General features: G+C 35.7%; 2 protein-coding genes across 3 annotated transcripts; one reads left to right on the top strand and one right to left on the bottom strand.

The window, feature by feature from the left end:
- Nucleotides 1–301: 301 nt before the first annotated feature.
- Nucleotides 302–1,763, top strand: LOC114175005. The gene is made up of 2 exons (XM_028059759.1): nucleotides 302–390; nucleotides 726–1,763. Exons 1-2 carry the CDS (start codon nucleotides 364–366, stop codon nucleotides 1,575–1,577), a joined length of 879 nt encoding a protein of 292 aa, XP_027915560.1. The 5' UTR covers nucleotides 302–363; the 3' UTR covers nucleotides 1,578–1,763.
- A 9,437-nt stretch (nucleotides 1,764–11,200) lies between these two features.
- LOC114177849 (U-box domain-containing protein 6-like) lies at nucleotides 11,201–16,022 on the bottom strand. 2 transcript variants are annotated; one of them, XM_028063426.1, is made up of 6 exons: nucleotides 15,700–16,022; nucleotides 15,030–15,137; nucleotides 14,380–14,565; nucleotides 14,113–14,220; nucleotides 12,639–13,798; nucleotides 11,201–12,348 (listed from the first exon to the last, which is right to left on the bottom strand). In XM_028063426.1, exons 2-6 carry the CDS (start codon nucleotides 15,078–15,080, stop codon nucleotides 11,562–11,564), a joined length of 2,292 nt encoding a protein of 763 aa, XP_027919227.1. In that variant the 5' UTR covers nucleotides 15,081–15,137; nucleotides 15,700–16,022; the 3' UTR covers nucleotides 11,201–11,561. The 2 variants fall into 2 exon arrangements, with proteins under 2 accessions (XP_027919227.1, XP_027919228.1); XM_028063427.1 differs by having other exon boundaries at nucleotides 15,711–16,022.
- Between the last annotated feature and the right edge of the window lie 453 nt (nucleotides 16,023–16,475).

Raw genomic sequence — 16,475 nt, 5'->3', positions numbered from 1 at the left:
TTCTATCTATCTATTTATATATATATATATATATATATATATATATATATATATATATATATATATATATAAACTTAATACTAAGCTGTCAAGATAAACATTATAAACATATCTTATATTTTATTATTGTTATCTATTATTTAATTTGTCGTTTTGTAAATTTATCTAAAATGGTTGACAAAAATACAAAACTGTTAAACGTAACGGTGTTTCTTTCTCTAATTGTAGGTGCCCGAGACATTTTCTATATGACAAGATCATTTTTTCGACGTATACCAACCACTAGATCTATAAATTCTCTCAAGGGACAAAGTTACCAGCAGATTTCTGGACTCTTAATTCTATCATCCTTGTTACGTGGATATGCTACACCCCAATTTCCTCTGTCATGTGAGTTGCAAATTCTGCTCAAGTTTCTTTATCATTTCCTTTCATTTATGTAAATTAGTTTTCTTTTTATCACGAAATTAATGATGTTTAATTATCTGCATGCATCAATCAATATGATTATTAGTTTGAAATTAATTGTTCTTTAACATGCCAAAATCCTTATTCTTGTTCACAATTCTATTCATAACGTATATGTCTGATTGCATTGAGATCTGCTACATGGATGTGCAACGAAATTAAAACGTCGAAGTCTATGTATGATTTGATAATACTATAATGTGTTTTTTTTTTTATGTTGCCTTCTTGATGTTTCTTTTATGCATTTCAATTTTCAGAAGCCTAAAGCTATGGAAACCGGAAGAATGAATAGTTCAAGGCATCGTCCGTTACACACTTGTGGACTTTCAATCTTAGTCATTGTTGATATGGTGATGGGAAAAACACAAGATATGAATGGACCATTAGGTTCAACGTTGGAAAGGGTAATGAAGTTAGCCAAATTCGCCGTGCCCCTTATCTACGCCATGCAAATCTATTGGCTTACGATTCTCTCCTTCATCGATGATGCCATTCTAGCAACTGAAAAAGTTATAGAGAAACTGTTTCCGCCTTCGACACGCGTGTTCGACAAAGTTGATGAAATTGTGGTAACGATGGCGTCCTTTCCCGAGAAATTTGAAGGTGCAATGAACAAGTTTCCTACAATAATCCATGAGGTCCCCTTTCTGAATCGGGCACTGACCCTTGTGATCTCAAGGTTGAACAGTTTGGTCTCGACGTTGAAACGTTGGGGATATGAAAACTCATGGTGGAACGAGAGAACCGGTGTTGATAGGAGATGCAATGAAGGGTACATGGATTTGGAAAACTTTCCTCCTATAATATCAGAGTGTGAATATAAAGGGGCTCATGACATTGCATTCCGAGGTCTCGTAAAAGGGTCATACAAGGAAGCTTTGGAGAGAGGGAAAGAAGATGACCCACAAGAAAAAATGGAGATAGGGAAGGTAGATGATAGAGGTGATGATTGTGAAGGCAAAGAAGAAAGAGAGAGTAATCATGAGAATAATAAAGAGTGTGATGATGATGATGATGCTATTGTGAATTGTCAAGTTGGAGAAAGTGTGAAAGATGCCCTTTTGGAATTGTTTGAGTCTGCATGGGTCATGAAAGATGATGATAGTTAATTAACAAAATTTATCACATAACAATTATGATTACAATCCATCTATATTGGATTGTTTCTTTCTGTAAACTAATATTTTCATTTTTGTATCTTACGAAGATTGATTAGAACTATAGAAATGTGTAGTTCCAGACTATACATAAATTTCTACGTTATTAGAACCAAAAAGAGGCACGTGGACAATGAAACTAGGATGTCTTATATGTGTGACTCATATTTATGACACTAGCATCGTTGGCTTCCATGGCTAACTATTACAAAGGCAGTGCCTCTTTTATATATATATATACATAATTTTTACTTGAAATCTTGAAAGGTGATTGTTAATTAAATCCTTTTTAGCGTAATCAATATCTTTCTGCTTGACCATTGATTAGATGTTTGATAATACTCTTTGTTTAGTTCAATCAAATAATGTTGTTACTGCCATTAACCGAGCGCAACATTTTAATTATCATTTGTTCTTACTTCAAAAAGAAGAACAGCTGTTAATATATGGATGTCATCTGTTAGAACTCAGAAAGAAAAATGTTTTTTTCTTTAACATTTATTAATCTACATGGGAGAAAGCAACAAAGAAAGAATTGATAAGGGAAATTATCTTTTGATAAAAAATATTTTGACAAACTTAAGAAACTTTCTAAAAATAGAATTAAAATAGATTAAATTTTTATTTTTTAATTAAAATAAAGTAATAAAATATTTTTTTTACCTAAATAGGAAACTTTGTTAAAACCATGGTTTAAGCCAAGGTAAATAAAGATTAGTCTTCTATAAATAAGAATGGACTCCAGCAATTAAAGGTATGCATTTCATTAGTATATAATCTGATATTTGATTTTGAGAGCTTTGGCTGACTTAATTGTCCGAGTCCTTCTTGCAAGTAATCTTCCAATAATTCACCAAGTGTCAGATGACGAGGACATGACAAATAAAACTGAGTGACGTCCATTCGAGGAGCTCAAAGATTGTAGTAAGATAAGGTTTGAGTCCCGTAATGATCTAATATTGTCTCTGCATGAACAAAAATTATGTAAATAACTTAACTTATGTGTATTTGTTCATTGAACTATAAAGTGTCTTTGAATATTATGTTACTTGAAATATATACCTATGTAATGAAGATAAACATAGAATTTATAATACATTGTTATGTAATATATAAATGTCCTGTCATAATTAGGTAGATATTTTAACATACAACCTAAATCATGAATGTTATCAACAAAAACTCTCTTTTCTGTTTTATTGAATGATTTAGAATTTAACATTTATTAAATCTCACTATGTTTTCGTAGTTTTTATATATACTTTTTGTTGACATGTAATCCAAAATATAGGAATAGACAAACAAAATATTTATGTTTTTGTTGCATTACAATTGTACTTATAAAAGCCTTTCTGGAATGTTTCGATATAGTAATGAGAAAACCTTTGTTTCTCATATCTCTTTGTTTTCTATCTTGTTTTGTCTGACTCTGGTCTTATAGTGCCCCAAGAGACTGGTATCCAAAGCTTAGGTTCGTGGGTTTTGTTGAAGATAACCTATGAAGGGGGATTGTAGAATGAGCATCACTGCGGATGAGCGATTATGACTATTATTGTGGGTGCCTTACCTGGAAATCTCCCTATCTTTGATGGGCAAGGCTACGAAGACATGTGCGTAAAGATGGAAGCCATCCCAAGAATGCGCCAGAAGAGCAAAACAAAATATATAAGGAGAACAAATAACTGGACTGCAATACAATTTGAAATTGTTTCTATGATAGAGGAAGATACAATTATTGAATACTTTAATAAGATTAAAATCTAGGTACACTCCATGCGCTAATGTGATGAGGAGGTTGAAGATATCAAGGTAAAGAAAGTCTTGATTGTTGGATAATCTTTAATATTGTTAGATAATCTTTAATTTTGTTAGATAGTATTTAGAAGATGTTTTAGATTATAGGGTTATTTTTATTTAGCATAGTGATAGGATATTCTATATTTGGTGAATTAGATGTAAGTTAGTTGTTATTTTAGTTAGTTAGAGTATATTTGGTGAATTAGATTTAAGTTAGTTGTTATTTTAGTTAGTTAGAGTATATAAGATTTAGTTTGATAATATGGGGTATTAGATAAGATTAGATTAGATAAAGATTTAGTTTGGTTTGTTATTATTTGATTTGTAATTGGCTATATAATAGCGCATTCTCCATCAATGAAAAATACCACAATGAGTTACATTGCATATTCTTCTAGTGTGTGTGAGTTTTTTCCAACAAAATGGTATCAGAGCTTTATGCTCTGAGTACCGAGTGAAAAGAGAGAGAGAGAGAGAGTGAGTGAGTGAAAAAAAGTGTGCGCTTGAGTGCTTTGGGAGAAAAAAAAAGGAGAGATGGCAAAAGTTGTGAACGGTATGACGGTGCCGCAATTGACGAAGAAAACCAATTATGATAATTGGTGTCTGCAGATGAAGACCCTTCTGGGATCGCAAGACATTTGGGATATAGTGGAGAGCGGATACAAAGAACCCTGGAGGACACGAATCAGACGACGACCCAGATTACCGCACTAAAGAAGACGTGAGTGAAAGACAAGTCGGCTTTGTATTTTTTGTACAATGCTGTTGACGAATCAGGCTTTGAGAAGATTGCAAACGTTGCATCTTCAAAGGAAGCATGGGATATTCTGAAGGTTGCATACAGAGGAAACGACCGGGTCAGACAAGTCCGACTTCAAGCTCTCAGAGGAGAGTTTAAAGGGCTGAAGATGGAAGATAAAGAGCAGGTAACCGAGTACATAACTCAGGTAGAAAAGGTGGCCAACCAACTCGGCAGGAATGGAGAAGTAATGCCAGCAAGCCGGGTTGTGGAGAAAATCTTGAGATCATTGACAGATGATTTTGAGAGCATTGTATGCGCCATCGAGGAGTCGAAGGACCTGTTAGTTCTCTCTGTGGAAGAACTTGTCGGGTGATTAAAGGCCCATGAACAAAGGAGAAGGAAGAAGCACGAACCGCGTGATCAAGCACTAAAGGCGCAACTTGATTTGGATGAAACTCGGAATACTCAGAGCCGAGGTCCTGGAGGCAGAGGACGAGGTGGCCGAGGTCGAGGTAGACAAGGTCGAGGTGGATGTGACCGAGATGATGTTGAAGAGAGCACAGTTCAAATCAGGCAGTAGAATTGGCATGGTCGTGGTCAAGAAAGGGGTCAAGGAGATTGGTCAAAGTCAGAAGTGGAATGCTTTAGGTGTGGCAAGTACGGCCATTACGCAAGAGAATGCAGATCGGCATGTTGCTACAACTGTAGCAAGACCGGTCATATAGCAAAATACTGTCAATCAGAGAAAAAGGAGAAAAATCTTCTCACAGAGGAAGACGACGAGGAAGAGATAGGGATTTTAATGATGATGCAAAACTTAGATGCCGAACTCAAGAGTGGTGAATCGGAAGTTGAGTGGCATTCAGGCCGTGTGAAGGAAAGGAGATCAGGTGACGAGCTTAGTCCAAGTTGTTTAAACTCGGTCTGGTATTTGGACATAGGAGCGAGCAATCACATGTGTGGAGATGAGAGTTTCTTCAGTGAACTCACCAAGGTGGAGGCCGGATTAGTGTCATGTGGAGATGATTCCAAGATGGTGATTAAACGGCGTGGAACAATCCGACACATGCAGAAGGATGGACGGGTTAGAGAAATCAGGGATGTCTACTATGTTCCTGAGCTGAAGAGTAATATTTTGAGCATAGGTCAGATAGTGGAGAAAGGAAACTCGATTCTAATAAAGAACCAGGTATTGTACTTGAAGGACAAGCACGGTCGGCTAGCAACCTGGGTAGAAAAGGAGAAAAATTGGATGTACAAATTGGAGTTGAGCATCCTGCAGAAAAGGTGTTTGAAACGTGTGGACAGTGAAGGCAACATGGGATCTGTTCAAAACGACATGGTGAAGAAAGAGACAGGTAAGCAAATTAAAGCAGTGCGATCAGAAAGAGAAGTGACAACCAATCTTACCGAAGAAGTTGAAGAAGAAGCAATGTTGTTGATGATGGGATGTAGCTCGAGGGATGAGCACAAGCAAGTGGAGAAGCCAACAAGAAGGTTGAGTGTCATAAATCAAACTAGTAGCATGGAGAGGTCGTCAAGTCGTGCGGATAGCTCGGAAAGCTTAGATGAGAGTGTGGAGATCTTAAACAACTCGATGGAGCATGTAGAGAGTTTGATGGAGCATGAGGCGAGCTTAGTTAGCTCGGTGGGAAGTCTGGATAACTTGATTAAGTTGGTGGAGCAAGTGGAGTGCCCATATCATTTGGGGGAGCAAGTGAACATCACAGAAAGCTTAGCAGGGAACCTAGGTAGCTCGGATAGCTCAGCGTGGATTGTGGATAGCTCGAATCTTGAACAAGAAGAGCAGTTGCATGCCGAGAAGGATCTGAGAGTTGTATTGCAGGTGCAAGATGAGAAGTGGCAACTTGAAACAGATGATGAGTTTGGTGTGAAGAAGGCGTGGGAATTGTTCGATCTCTTAAAGAGAGCTCGGCCTATTCAAAGGAACCCAGTTGATGGCAAGTAGGCCACAAAGACAATAAAGAACCCAGTAAAGGATAAGTCAGCCAAGGTTAAGATGAAGTCAGTCAAAGAGAAGATAAAGACGATCAAAGAGAAGATCAAGTCGGGCAAAGAGAAAATCAAGTCGGTTAAAGAGAAAAGCAAGCCGGCAATGGAGATAGAAGATTGTTCGGGACGAGAGAAGAAAAAGATTTAAGATTATGGGGGAGTTTTATTGGATAATCTTTAATCTTGTTAGATAATCTTTAATTTTGTTAGATAGTATTTAGAATATGTTTTAGATTATAGGGTTGTTTTTATTTAGCATAGTGATAGGAAATTTTATATTTGGTGAATTAGATTTAAGTTAGTTGTTATTTTAGTTAGTTAGAGTATATAAGATTTAGTTTGATAATATGGGGTATTAGATAAGATTAGATTAGATAAAGATTTAGTTTGATTTGTTATTATTTGATTTGTAATTGGCTATATAATAGCGCATTCTCCATCAATGAAAAATACCACAATGAGTTACATTGCATATTCTTCTAGTGTGTGTGAGTTCTTTCCAAAATTGAGGACATTAACTTCAAGATTCGACCATATCATGGTTGCCATAGAAGAGTCAAAGGATCTTGATGCTTTGACTATTCAAGAATTGATAAATTTCTCGAAGCACATGAACAGATAATGAATGAGAGAAAGATCGATGAAAAGTTAGAGCAGGCTTTACAAGACAAAATTGGACAAACCAATAGAGGTTGTAGTGGTTGGAGAGGTAGAGGAAGAGGAAGATCCAAAGGAGGAAGAAATGGAGACAAAAATGGAGAATCAATATCCCAAGAATGATCTGGAAATAATGGAAATGATAGGTGGTGGAAACCAATTTAGAGGAAGATGAAAGTATGGCAGGAAAGGCGTTGACAAGAAGAAAATCCAATGCTACAACACTAAGAAATTTGGGCACTATGCGTATGAGTGTTGGCAAGGAAATAACAACAACAAAGTAAAGAAAGATGAAGAAGTCAACCTGGTACAAGATGAGGATGGATTTGATTTAAATAAGGTTCTATTTTTGGTAACCACTAGTAGAAATGATGACAGCAGGACAACCTGGTATCTTAATACCGGGGTGAAACAAACACCACTGTTGTTTACATCCTAAATTGATGACCAACAAAGAGATTGAAGCTTGTAACACCTGAGGAGGCATGGTCTGGGAGCAAACCAGTCGTGCACCACAAATGATAGTATAAAGATGTGTTTGATCTAATATAATAAATTTTCATAGATAATTTTAGTTTACGTATTTTTTATTTTTAGTTTACGTGTTGCATTATAACTGCACAAAGCAATATAAGTTATATTAATTACTTCAATTTTATAAGTGAAATATACTAAATTATTAAAAGTAAAAAAGAGAAAATAATGAAACCTTTGATAGTTTTATTCAAAGGATTTCAAAATAGTTGTTACTTTTAGAAAGTTAGTTAACAACAATTATTGTAAAGGATAAAATCGAAATATGAATTGTGTACACAAACGAGGAGAATCCACTCATTACAAAAAATATGTGTACGTAACAACGGTTATTTTTGCATTTTGTGTCGTTTTTAACCATTGTTATTTATTGAAGTGGCGATTTCCAGAAACACCATAAATCTTGTAGTCTCAAAGTATAATATGACGGTTTATAATGAACTGCTACAACAACTACCATTTTATATCATGTATACAGTGACAGTCCAAAGAGGTAAATAATGTCAATTAAAACGGACGTAATATTTTTACTAGAATGCAAATTCAATGGAAAAAACGACACTTATAACTAACATTATTATCATTATATTATGACATTTTAACTATCACTATTATAATAATTATAATTAATTCTTAGAAAAATTAATTTATTATCAAATGTCATAATTTTATTATTTAATTATTTATTATTTTTTACAAGCAACCATACTTTCATAATTCAATAAAATTTATTTTTTATAATAATTTAAAATATATAAAAAATTATAACACTAACAAAATTAGCAAACTAAATTGTTTCATTCATTGAGTCGATATAACATAATTACACTAAAGTAACTTTGATTTACAAAATAATCAACACAACTGAAGCAACATATCAGGTCATATACACACTCTTAACAATTGTTGAGCACACTAACTTTATAAACAATGCAACTATAAATGAATATGTGAATAAATGTGCATAATGCACAATCCATGTTCTTTCCATCTACTTGGGAACTCGACTATGAATGTTGTAAGCTAAAATCCAAATGAGCAAGACTGTCAAAATGCTTCCAAACAAAGCCACTGCTACGGAGGCACCAACATGTCTACAAAACTTATCATAAACATTGCAAATTTTGTACTAGTTGACATGCTTGTTTCCCTTCAAACCCAGACATGCTACACCCCTAGTTATGCCTATTGTTGAGGCTGTTATCACTAATATAAAGGCATGCAACAACAAAGCAGCCATAACATATTTGCATGTATGTACACCTATTGTGTCAAATGGTAGCTCCATAATAGCAAATGCTACCAAGAAGACTTGTTTGAAAAAAAGTATCCTTGAGAATAAGCCATTATATACTAATAATTAATTAGCCGATATTGTATGAAGATGTAAGACTTTTGATATATAAATACAATAAGACAATGCCTAAGATCGTGACATACCCACAAATGACAAAAAATTTTATTGTGTCCTTTCACGAGCCGTAAAAAAGAAAGTCAAGGCAATGAAAACAATGAAAATTAACAAGCAAAGAACAAAATTAAAAAGGTTGCTAAACGACATGTAACCTCAGAATGGGAGAGATGGCCTTCAAAGTTGACATCAAAAACAACATTTGTCACCTTAAAATTAAGCTCAAATACTAAAACAATTAAGGGAAAAGTTTCGAGCGTATCTTGAATCTTACATTTGGCATGCACTATAAGGCCCAATTATTATTATACCCAATGTTTAAGGGTTGCCCCAACCTATTAGACCTAAGGTTGACCCATGGAGTACCCAAAACCCTCCTAAAGCAGTCCTAACACTCTCATTTTTCTGTTTTTCATAAACAAACCAGCACTCCTCCCCCTCTTAGAGCTACAGCAACTCTCTGCTAGGGTTTGGTCTCTAGTTCTCTTCAAGTTAGCTCAACCCCTGCTCTATTCCATGTAATTTGTTCTTATGCCCATACTCTTCCTTCTTCAGCTTGTTTTCGTGGTTCCTGTTAGAGGTTCACGGTAGTAACCTCTTTTTCATTCTATGTTGTTGTTCCCACTTCATAAATCTACTCTTGGAGCTGTTATGTTCGTGGGCTTAGGTGTCAGAGTCCTTTGGGCTAGCTTTTTTCAAGTAAGGGAAGCTAGGGTTTTAAGTTCTTAATGTACTTTGCTTGTTTTTCAACTCTATTTCGTGCTTATGGTGATTGTATGATGTTTAACATGACATGAATATGTAATGTGCATTGCTCTGGATGAATCTGTGTGTTGGCCTACGTGAACAGTGGAGGAAACCCTCCCAGGTGCTTGCGTGAGCAAGAAGTTATCTCGCTCAGGCGAGGAGGTCTCACTTAGGCGAGAGAACGCGACAGCATCACTGTTCCACTTTTCGAGCTCTCGCCTAGGCGAAAGGAGCTCACCTAAGCGAGAGAACCCTCTCGCCTAAGCGAGGCCTTTCAGCCTGAGCGAGAACTGGGCGAGAATACACTTAGGTCCTGTTTTCCCCTCTATTCTTGGATGATTGTCACATGTTTAGTTAGATTACTATGTTAAAGCATGAAATGAGTGATTTTGCATGTATTTAATGGTTTATGGGCTGAAATTGATAAGTTTAGTATGTTGGCATGGAACATGAATGGATGGTTGGTTATGAATGTTGGCATGGAGTTGGTATACATGATAATTTTATGCTTGGTGGATGAAACATGTATTTGGTGTGGTTTAGGACGTAATTCCATGAATCTCTAGGTGATTACGACCAAATTTCATGTAAGGTCGACTCCACCAAATACAACCAAATTTGGACTGCACCGACTCAATCGAATACGACCAAATTTGGGTTAGTCCATCTTGACCTTCAACCTAACCCAACTAAAAATCTAGATTAAAATTTTGAATTGAATTTTTTTGATTATCCATATTTGAAAATTTGGATTTAGAGAATGGATTCCAATCCATAAAATATATAAAATGTAAATCATATTAAAATCCAACTCCAATAAAATGATTTTTAAATGGTTTGAATTTTGAATAAAATAGATATTAAATGAATTGAATCCAAGTACAAGTAAATCATATTAAGAAAAATTAATTTTATGTCCACCCCTAGTCATATTCAATGAGAAAATAGATTTTCATTCACTCAACCTCTATCACTCTCTCTTAGTAAACAAGGTTTTGTAACATTGTGGCAATTAGGAAGTGATTACATAATTTAAAGTTTCCATATTTACTCGATTAAATAACTACACAGGGATCACACAGAACTTCATTAGTTTATATCTCCTCCAAATTTAGTCAAATATAATTAAAATATACGTTCAAATTAATTTTTGTAATGAATGTTAACTTTAAATATTGTACCAATTCACAGCACATGGAATTGATTTTAAGCGTGCAAACAGATATTAAATGGCTGGGAAAAACCAACTTAGACCACTCACTTCTTTACGGTTTCAATGGGGTAATAAATAGTAGATAGGTTGACATAATAATTTCGTGCAAACAAGTAAGGCCGTCAACATGTAAAAGACAAACTTATGTTTTCAGTTCTTCCCTTGGTTCCAGCAATACCGTGATTTTCTAACAAGAAAAAAAGCAAATTTTCGCTTTTTTTTTTGTAAATAAATTATAGTTTAACTATGATAGTTATCAACTGTTGCCGCCATGCCGTAATGGTCTTTTCTTTTCCTCGTAAAAGATGGATTAAATTTGGTGGGTCACAAAACAAAGTACAAATCGAGGGCATTGCGGTGCGGTAAAGCAACCAAAAAACACGGACCAAAGATGACGCACGACTGTTTAAAGCTGAAATTGATGGCTAAAGCGACATCCGTTGCCTTCTAACAAAACTTGCTCTCTCTTAACTACTAGTCGTAACCTGCTTTATTTTCTGTAGGGACTACACAGATCTTTCTGTGTAGATTTTGTTCACCGAGGAAACACCTAAACACATAATTCACAGTTATTTTCAAGTTTGTAAGCCTAAGAACACCCCACCCTAAAAAATAAGGAAACTAACACTTGGAAACATTGATGTTACAAAGGAAAGCGAAAGAAGAAAACAAAATCCATAAATTACAAAGGTCTGTACATCTCTTCTTCGCTTTGAACCAAAAATCAAGCAGCACCCATAGGAACAGGAAGTAGAGGTGGATAAAGGCACGGCCACAAAAAAGTAAAGATGCTAACACAGATTTACAACAACCAAAGGAACCTCAGCACTGGTAGACAGAATAGCTCTTGCTTTTCCAGAAAAAGCTAAAAGCTCTCCCAGACTTTCGTCTTGAAATTGACTTGCATAGCGGTTTCATTTCAGCTGGAGGCATAGACAAATCAACAGTTTCAGGTGGGCACTGATGTGTCTTAACTGGTGAATGGTCCCGCCGCTGCTCTCGGAACAGCATCAACAGTTTCTGAGCTTTTTCTCTGCCTCTTGGGGTCCCATTCACTGATATTGAAACCAATGCTGGTATAACCCCTTCTTGCAAGACCATGTCACAACACTCCTCACTTCTATTGCACAAAATTAGGAGACAAGTGACTGCTTGCTCCTGTTCCAAGAGCTCATCAGTGTCCAGTATTGAAGCCAGTGCACTAATGAGTCCGGGAGTTGATACAATTTCCTCCCTTCCAACTTCAGAAGCAGCTAAATTTATCAAAACCGCTATGCATCTCTCTGTCCACAAGCAATCAGTGTCGCCTTCAAGAAGGAACTGTAGGCCACTAATGATGCCAGATGAAAGGAGGTGTTGAATGTTAGAGGCCATAGAAGAAAGATTATAGAGAGCATGGAGAGCATCTTGCTTGCATTGAACATCAGAGTCAGATTGGAGAAGCTGGATTAGGAACTGGATAGCCTGACTCATGCCAATCATTGGCTTGGCTTCTTCAAGGCAAGAGAGATTCAAATAAAGAGCGGTAATACAACCATAAGAACCAGTTTTAGAAATCATCTCTTCCAACAATGATAACACTCCAGCTGATAACATAATTTCCTTATTTCTGTTGAAAAAAAATGATCAACTTCAAGTTAATAGCGTCCAGTGAGCCAATAAAGAATCAGTCTAATCTCTGAAGAAATTATGTATGTTATCGAGTTCTAGAAATGAATTCAATCTGGGCAGTGATCGATTTTTCACATCTATTCGCACTATGCAAAGTAATCAGTTTGATCATCAATGGCTTTGGCTAAAACACAACATAAAGAATCTCAAATATAAAGAACTGTTTCGATTTTGTAATACGAAAATCAGTTTTAATTTATGACTACAAACTCGAAATATAAAGCAGACCTGTTATTATTCACAGCCAGGTTGAAGAGAGCCATTGTTCCACTTTCCACAGCCATCAAACTACCTTCATGCACAGCTGATTGCAAGAAGTGCAAAAGTGCTTCGACAAACCCATTAGCCCCCATAAAAATCCGGGCTTCCTCATCATCCCTCAGCAGCAACCTTAACTGTTCTACCACTTGACATTGCTTACTCCAATTATTCCCCTCAGTCAAAACTTTGAGAAAGCTAAAATACTGCTCTGTATCTTCCTCTTGTGCAGACACACTTTCAGTTCCCTTTTCAACAGATTCCTCTGAGATACCACTCTCTTCCAAAGGAAGTGCTTCAACACCCTTCAACTTGCAAGAGCTGACACTATCTACAGCTTTTGAACTTGTAGATTCAGACTCTGATAATAACTGCCAATAATTAAGGTCAAGAGATTCAGGAGGGCCTTCAGGAATAGGAACTCCATTTTGTTCACACCAACTAGTAACAAGGCCCTTAACACAGTAATTAGGAGTTAAACAAAGATGTGAAAGTTCCTGCTGGGTCTTTGGGCAGTTGTTGTGCCCATCACTGAACCATTTCTCTATGCAAACTCTTTCATATGTTTGCCCAGAAGCAATGATAACAGGATCATACATAAGTTGCAGAGATATAGGACACCTTAACTCTTCAGGTGGAAGAGGCATCTGCCCTGATTTCCTACCACTATTTGGTTTAAAATTAAAGCAACTGAATTTTGAAAGTTGTCTGTCAAAGGCTTGACAATGACTACCAGGAACACTGTCCTCAATACATCCCTGAACAGTGGGAGAACAAGGTGCAGAACCCTGAGAATCATTGTCATCTGAGAACTCACTTCTAAATAATTTGGAGTATTTCCTCATAAGATGCAGGAGATATGCAATAATTGATTCCTTCCGCTTGTCTTCCTCTGACCGAGCCCTTTCTAGGAGTTTCTTGAGAGCTCTTCTTTCGGCAAGAGCTGCTCTTGAAGATGTAATTCCAAGTCTAGTAGCAGCCTGGTGGAAACATTCAAGCTCATTGCTGTCACTAGAATCATTAAACTTTCTTCCCTGTTGGAGCAATGCAATCAAATCATTGCCAACTTGCTTTTCTGATGGGTCAAGTGCAAATTCTATTGTCACAAACTCATGCACAATCTCCTGAACCTAAACAGGAAATTAGTCAGTCAAACCTCAGACCAGGCTAAACATTGGCAATGATAACAAGAAAGAGAAAAATTTGCACATGAAGATATACGAAAGCCAGTGCTACAGAAAGCAAAACTCAGATGAAAACAAGGTGTATTCAATTATTTTGGAATAACAAAATCAAACATGAAAATAGGGCCACTATCATTCAGATGATCACAACAGAAGTCAGTAAGAATAAGAGGCTCCAGATAATAATAATGGAATCACGAACCTAAACTAACTAACCGTATCCTGCGTAAAAAGTACCACCTGTTGCTGAATAATATTACCTGACACCCAATAGATAGTGGAACAATTTCTTCCACTCGTCTAAGACTATCTTCAAGAGCAGATTTAGCCTTCTCAAATTTTAGGAGGACGGAATCAGCAGTTATAGCCTGCATCATAATTGATGCAATACGTAAGATATTTTACAAAAGTGCATTAATTTCACCCGCCATCATCATCAAGAGATAAGTGCTTCATGAGATAAGGTAAAATAAAAACTGTCTACTCAAACACATAATCAGCAAATAAAACTAAGAAATAAGTCGTACCAAGTAAAGTTTACTACACTCTGAACAGTGCTGAAGAACATTCTTTACTTTCTCCAAGGCTACATGCAATGAACATAATGCCTGAATACCAGATTTACTCCTAGGCCTAGCAGCTTCTAAAGAAGGAAATACAGACAATACTTTGCAATATATTACAGAAAGAGTCTTGCACATTTGTCCATGTAACTGCACAAGAAACCAGATAGATAACGGTCAGAATACATTACAGAAAATAAAATAAAAGATTACAAAACAACGGGAAAAAGACTAGAGCAAGGAAAGCAGTATTTAAACAGTCCGTTACTGTTTTCTTTTCATTTGTCCAGAAATGAAAAAAAATATATATCTCAAATAGCAGTTACGATAACCAGGTAAAAAAAAAAATCGATGCCTTTGAAGGTAGACAGATTCAACTGTTTTGATTAATTCAATACATAAAAATAACTTGGAAAACAACAATAAAGAAACGGGTTTCAGTTTCCAACCTAATTGAATAAGAGCATAAAGAAACTAATACAAAATAAGTTTGAGTATTTAATTACACCTCAGCACAAAGACTGTATACACTGTAAAAGAAATTGTCAATCTACTAAACAAATAGCATTAAAATTCCCAAAAAGAATTTGAAATAATCAAAGATGTAATAATACCTTAGCATCAGTTGCAGCAACTAGATTTTCTTCAACCTCAGCAACATCCATCGTTCACAGTATTGTCCGTGATATAGCTTAGGTACCAAATAATCTCAACTATTTTAGCTGCAAAACCAAAAAGGAGAAGGCAAAAAAAGAAAACTAATCAAACAAACAGATGCTAACAATCAAAGTTCAGAAAACTTTGAAGAATCAGGAAGCAGCAAACAACAAATTCCATCTCGCCATACTTCAAAATATACAATCCAAAATATCATGATATTTTAGGCATGACTATTCCACTTTATGCAGCGATAAAACAAACAAACCACGGCTATCAAACCAGCAAACCAAGAAAAAACAAGCCAAAGTAGGCATAGCCTTGCGCTTGCCATACCCTTGATTTTCCCAAAATAAGAAGAAAAAAAATTCACAACACTTCTCTCCCAAACTGAATAACACACCAGGAGAATAAATAACAGATTGCACACTTCGCTAAAATTTCAAAACACCCTTCGAGACAACACAAGCATCACCGAACACGCCTACTGGTAATAATCCATCAGAAGCGGAACAGCGATTCAAAGTATACAGCAGTTTCACCAACCCAGAACATTCACCAAAGCAGATTAATAAAAGTAAAGCAAAATCTGCACATAAGGAATAGGTCTAGGGTTTTGGAACAAACCCGAAACATACCGAGCTGAAACACAAGTAAAAATCACAAGGAGACTTCATTAAAAAATAGAAGAAGAAGAAGAGGAAGAAGAAAGGCTTTGAAAATTTTGAAATTAGGGTATTGGGGTGGAATGAGAGAGGGTGAGTGTGAGAGAGCACTGAGAAAGAGAACTGTCTTTTGGTTTGTGAGTGTAGTGGGAATTAAAACTGAACTGTCTATTTCTATTTTTGTTTTTTTATTTTTAGGTTTGAAGATGAACAAATGAACAATTATTGTTAATTAATTCGTTCCAGAGATTAGTTTCGGTTTGTGTCATGCTTGTGTGAAGTTATTGTTTGTTTTGAAATGAGTTTTGTTTTGTTTTGAAAGGGGGAAGTTAGATTTTGCGCCGCTTTTATCTCCCGGTTCAGCACCGGCCCACAGTTGCCGACAGACCTCGTTGTTTTGTCGCATAGCGGAATTGTCACAATTTTATGTAATTACCATTTTACCACAACCGATTTTTCTTCTGTTATTTTCTTGAGTTTGAATAATCAAGGGATTCGTTTTAACTTGCATGTTCAAATTCAAATATATTCTTGACATGATTACTTCTAACATCTAGTTTTCTAAGAATGCTTTTGGTTTGATTGGATCAATCTCTTGCAGGATTATTTTAATATTATTTTTCTTTTTATCAACAACTTAATTAAATCTTTGTTTTTTAAAGAAAAATGATAGTTATCAAAAAAAATTAATAAAAATAAATTATCTATTTAAATAAAAGAGTACTATTTTATTACTTT

The sequence above is a fragment of the Vigna unguiculata genome, chromosome 3 (genome assembly GCF_004118075.2).
Source record: "Vigna unguiculata cultivar IT97K-499-35 chromosome 3, ASM411807v1, whole genome shotgun sequence".
NCBI classification, from domain to species: Eukaryota; Viridiplantae; Streptophyta; class Magnoliopsida; order Fabales; family Fabaceae; genus Vigna; species Vigna unguiculata.
The sequence above is the reverse complement of the archived record's forward strand: the minus strand, read 5'-3'. Positions and strand labels throughout refer to the sequence as shown.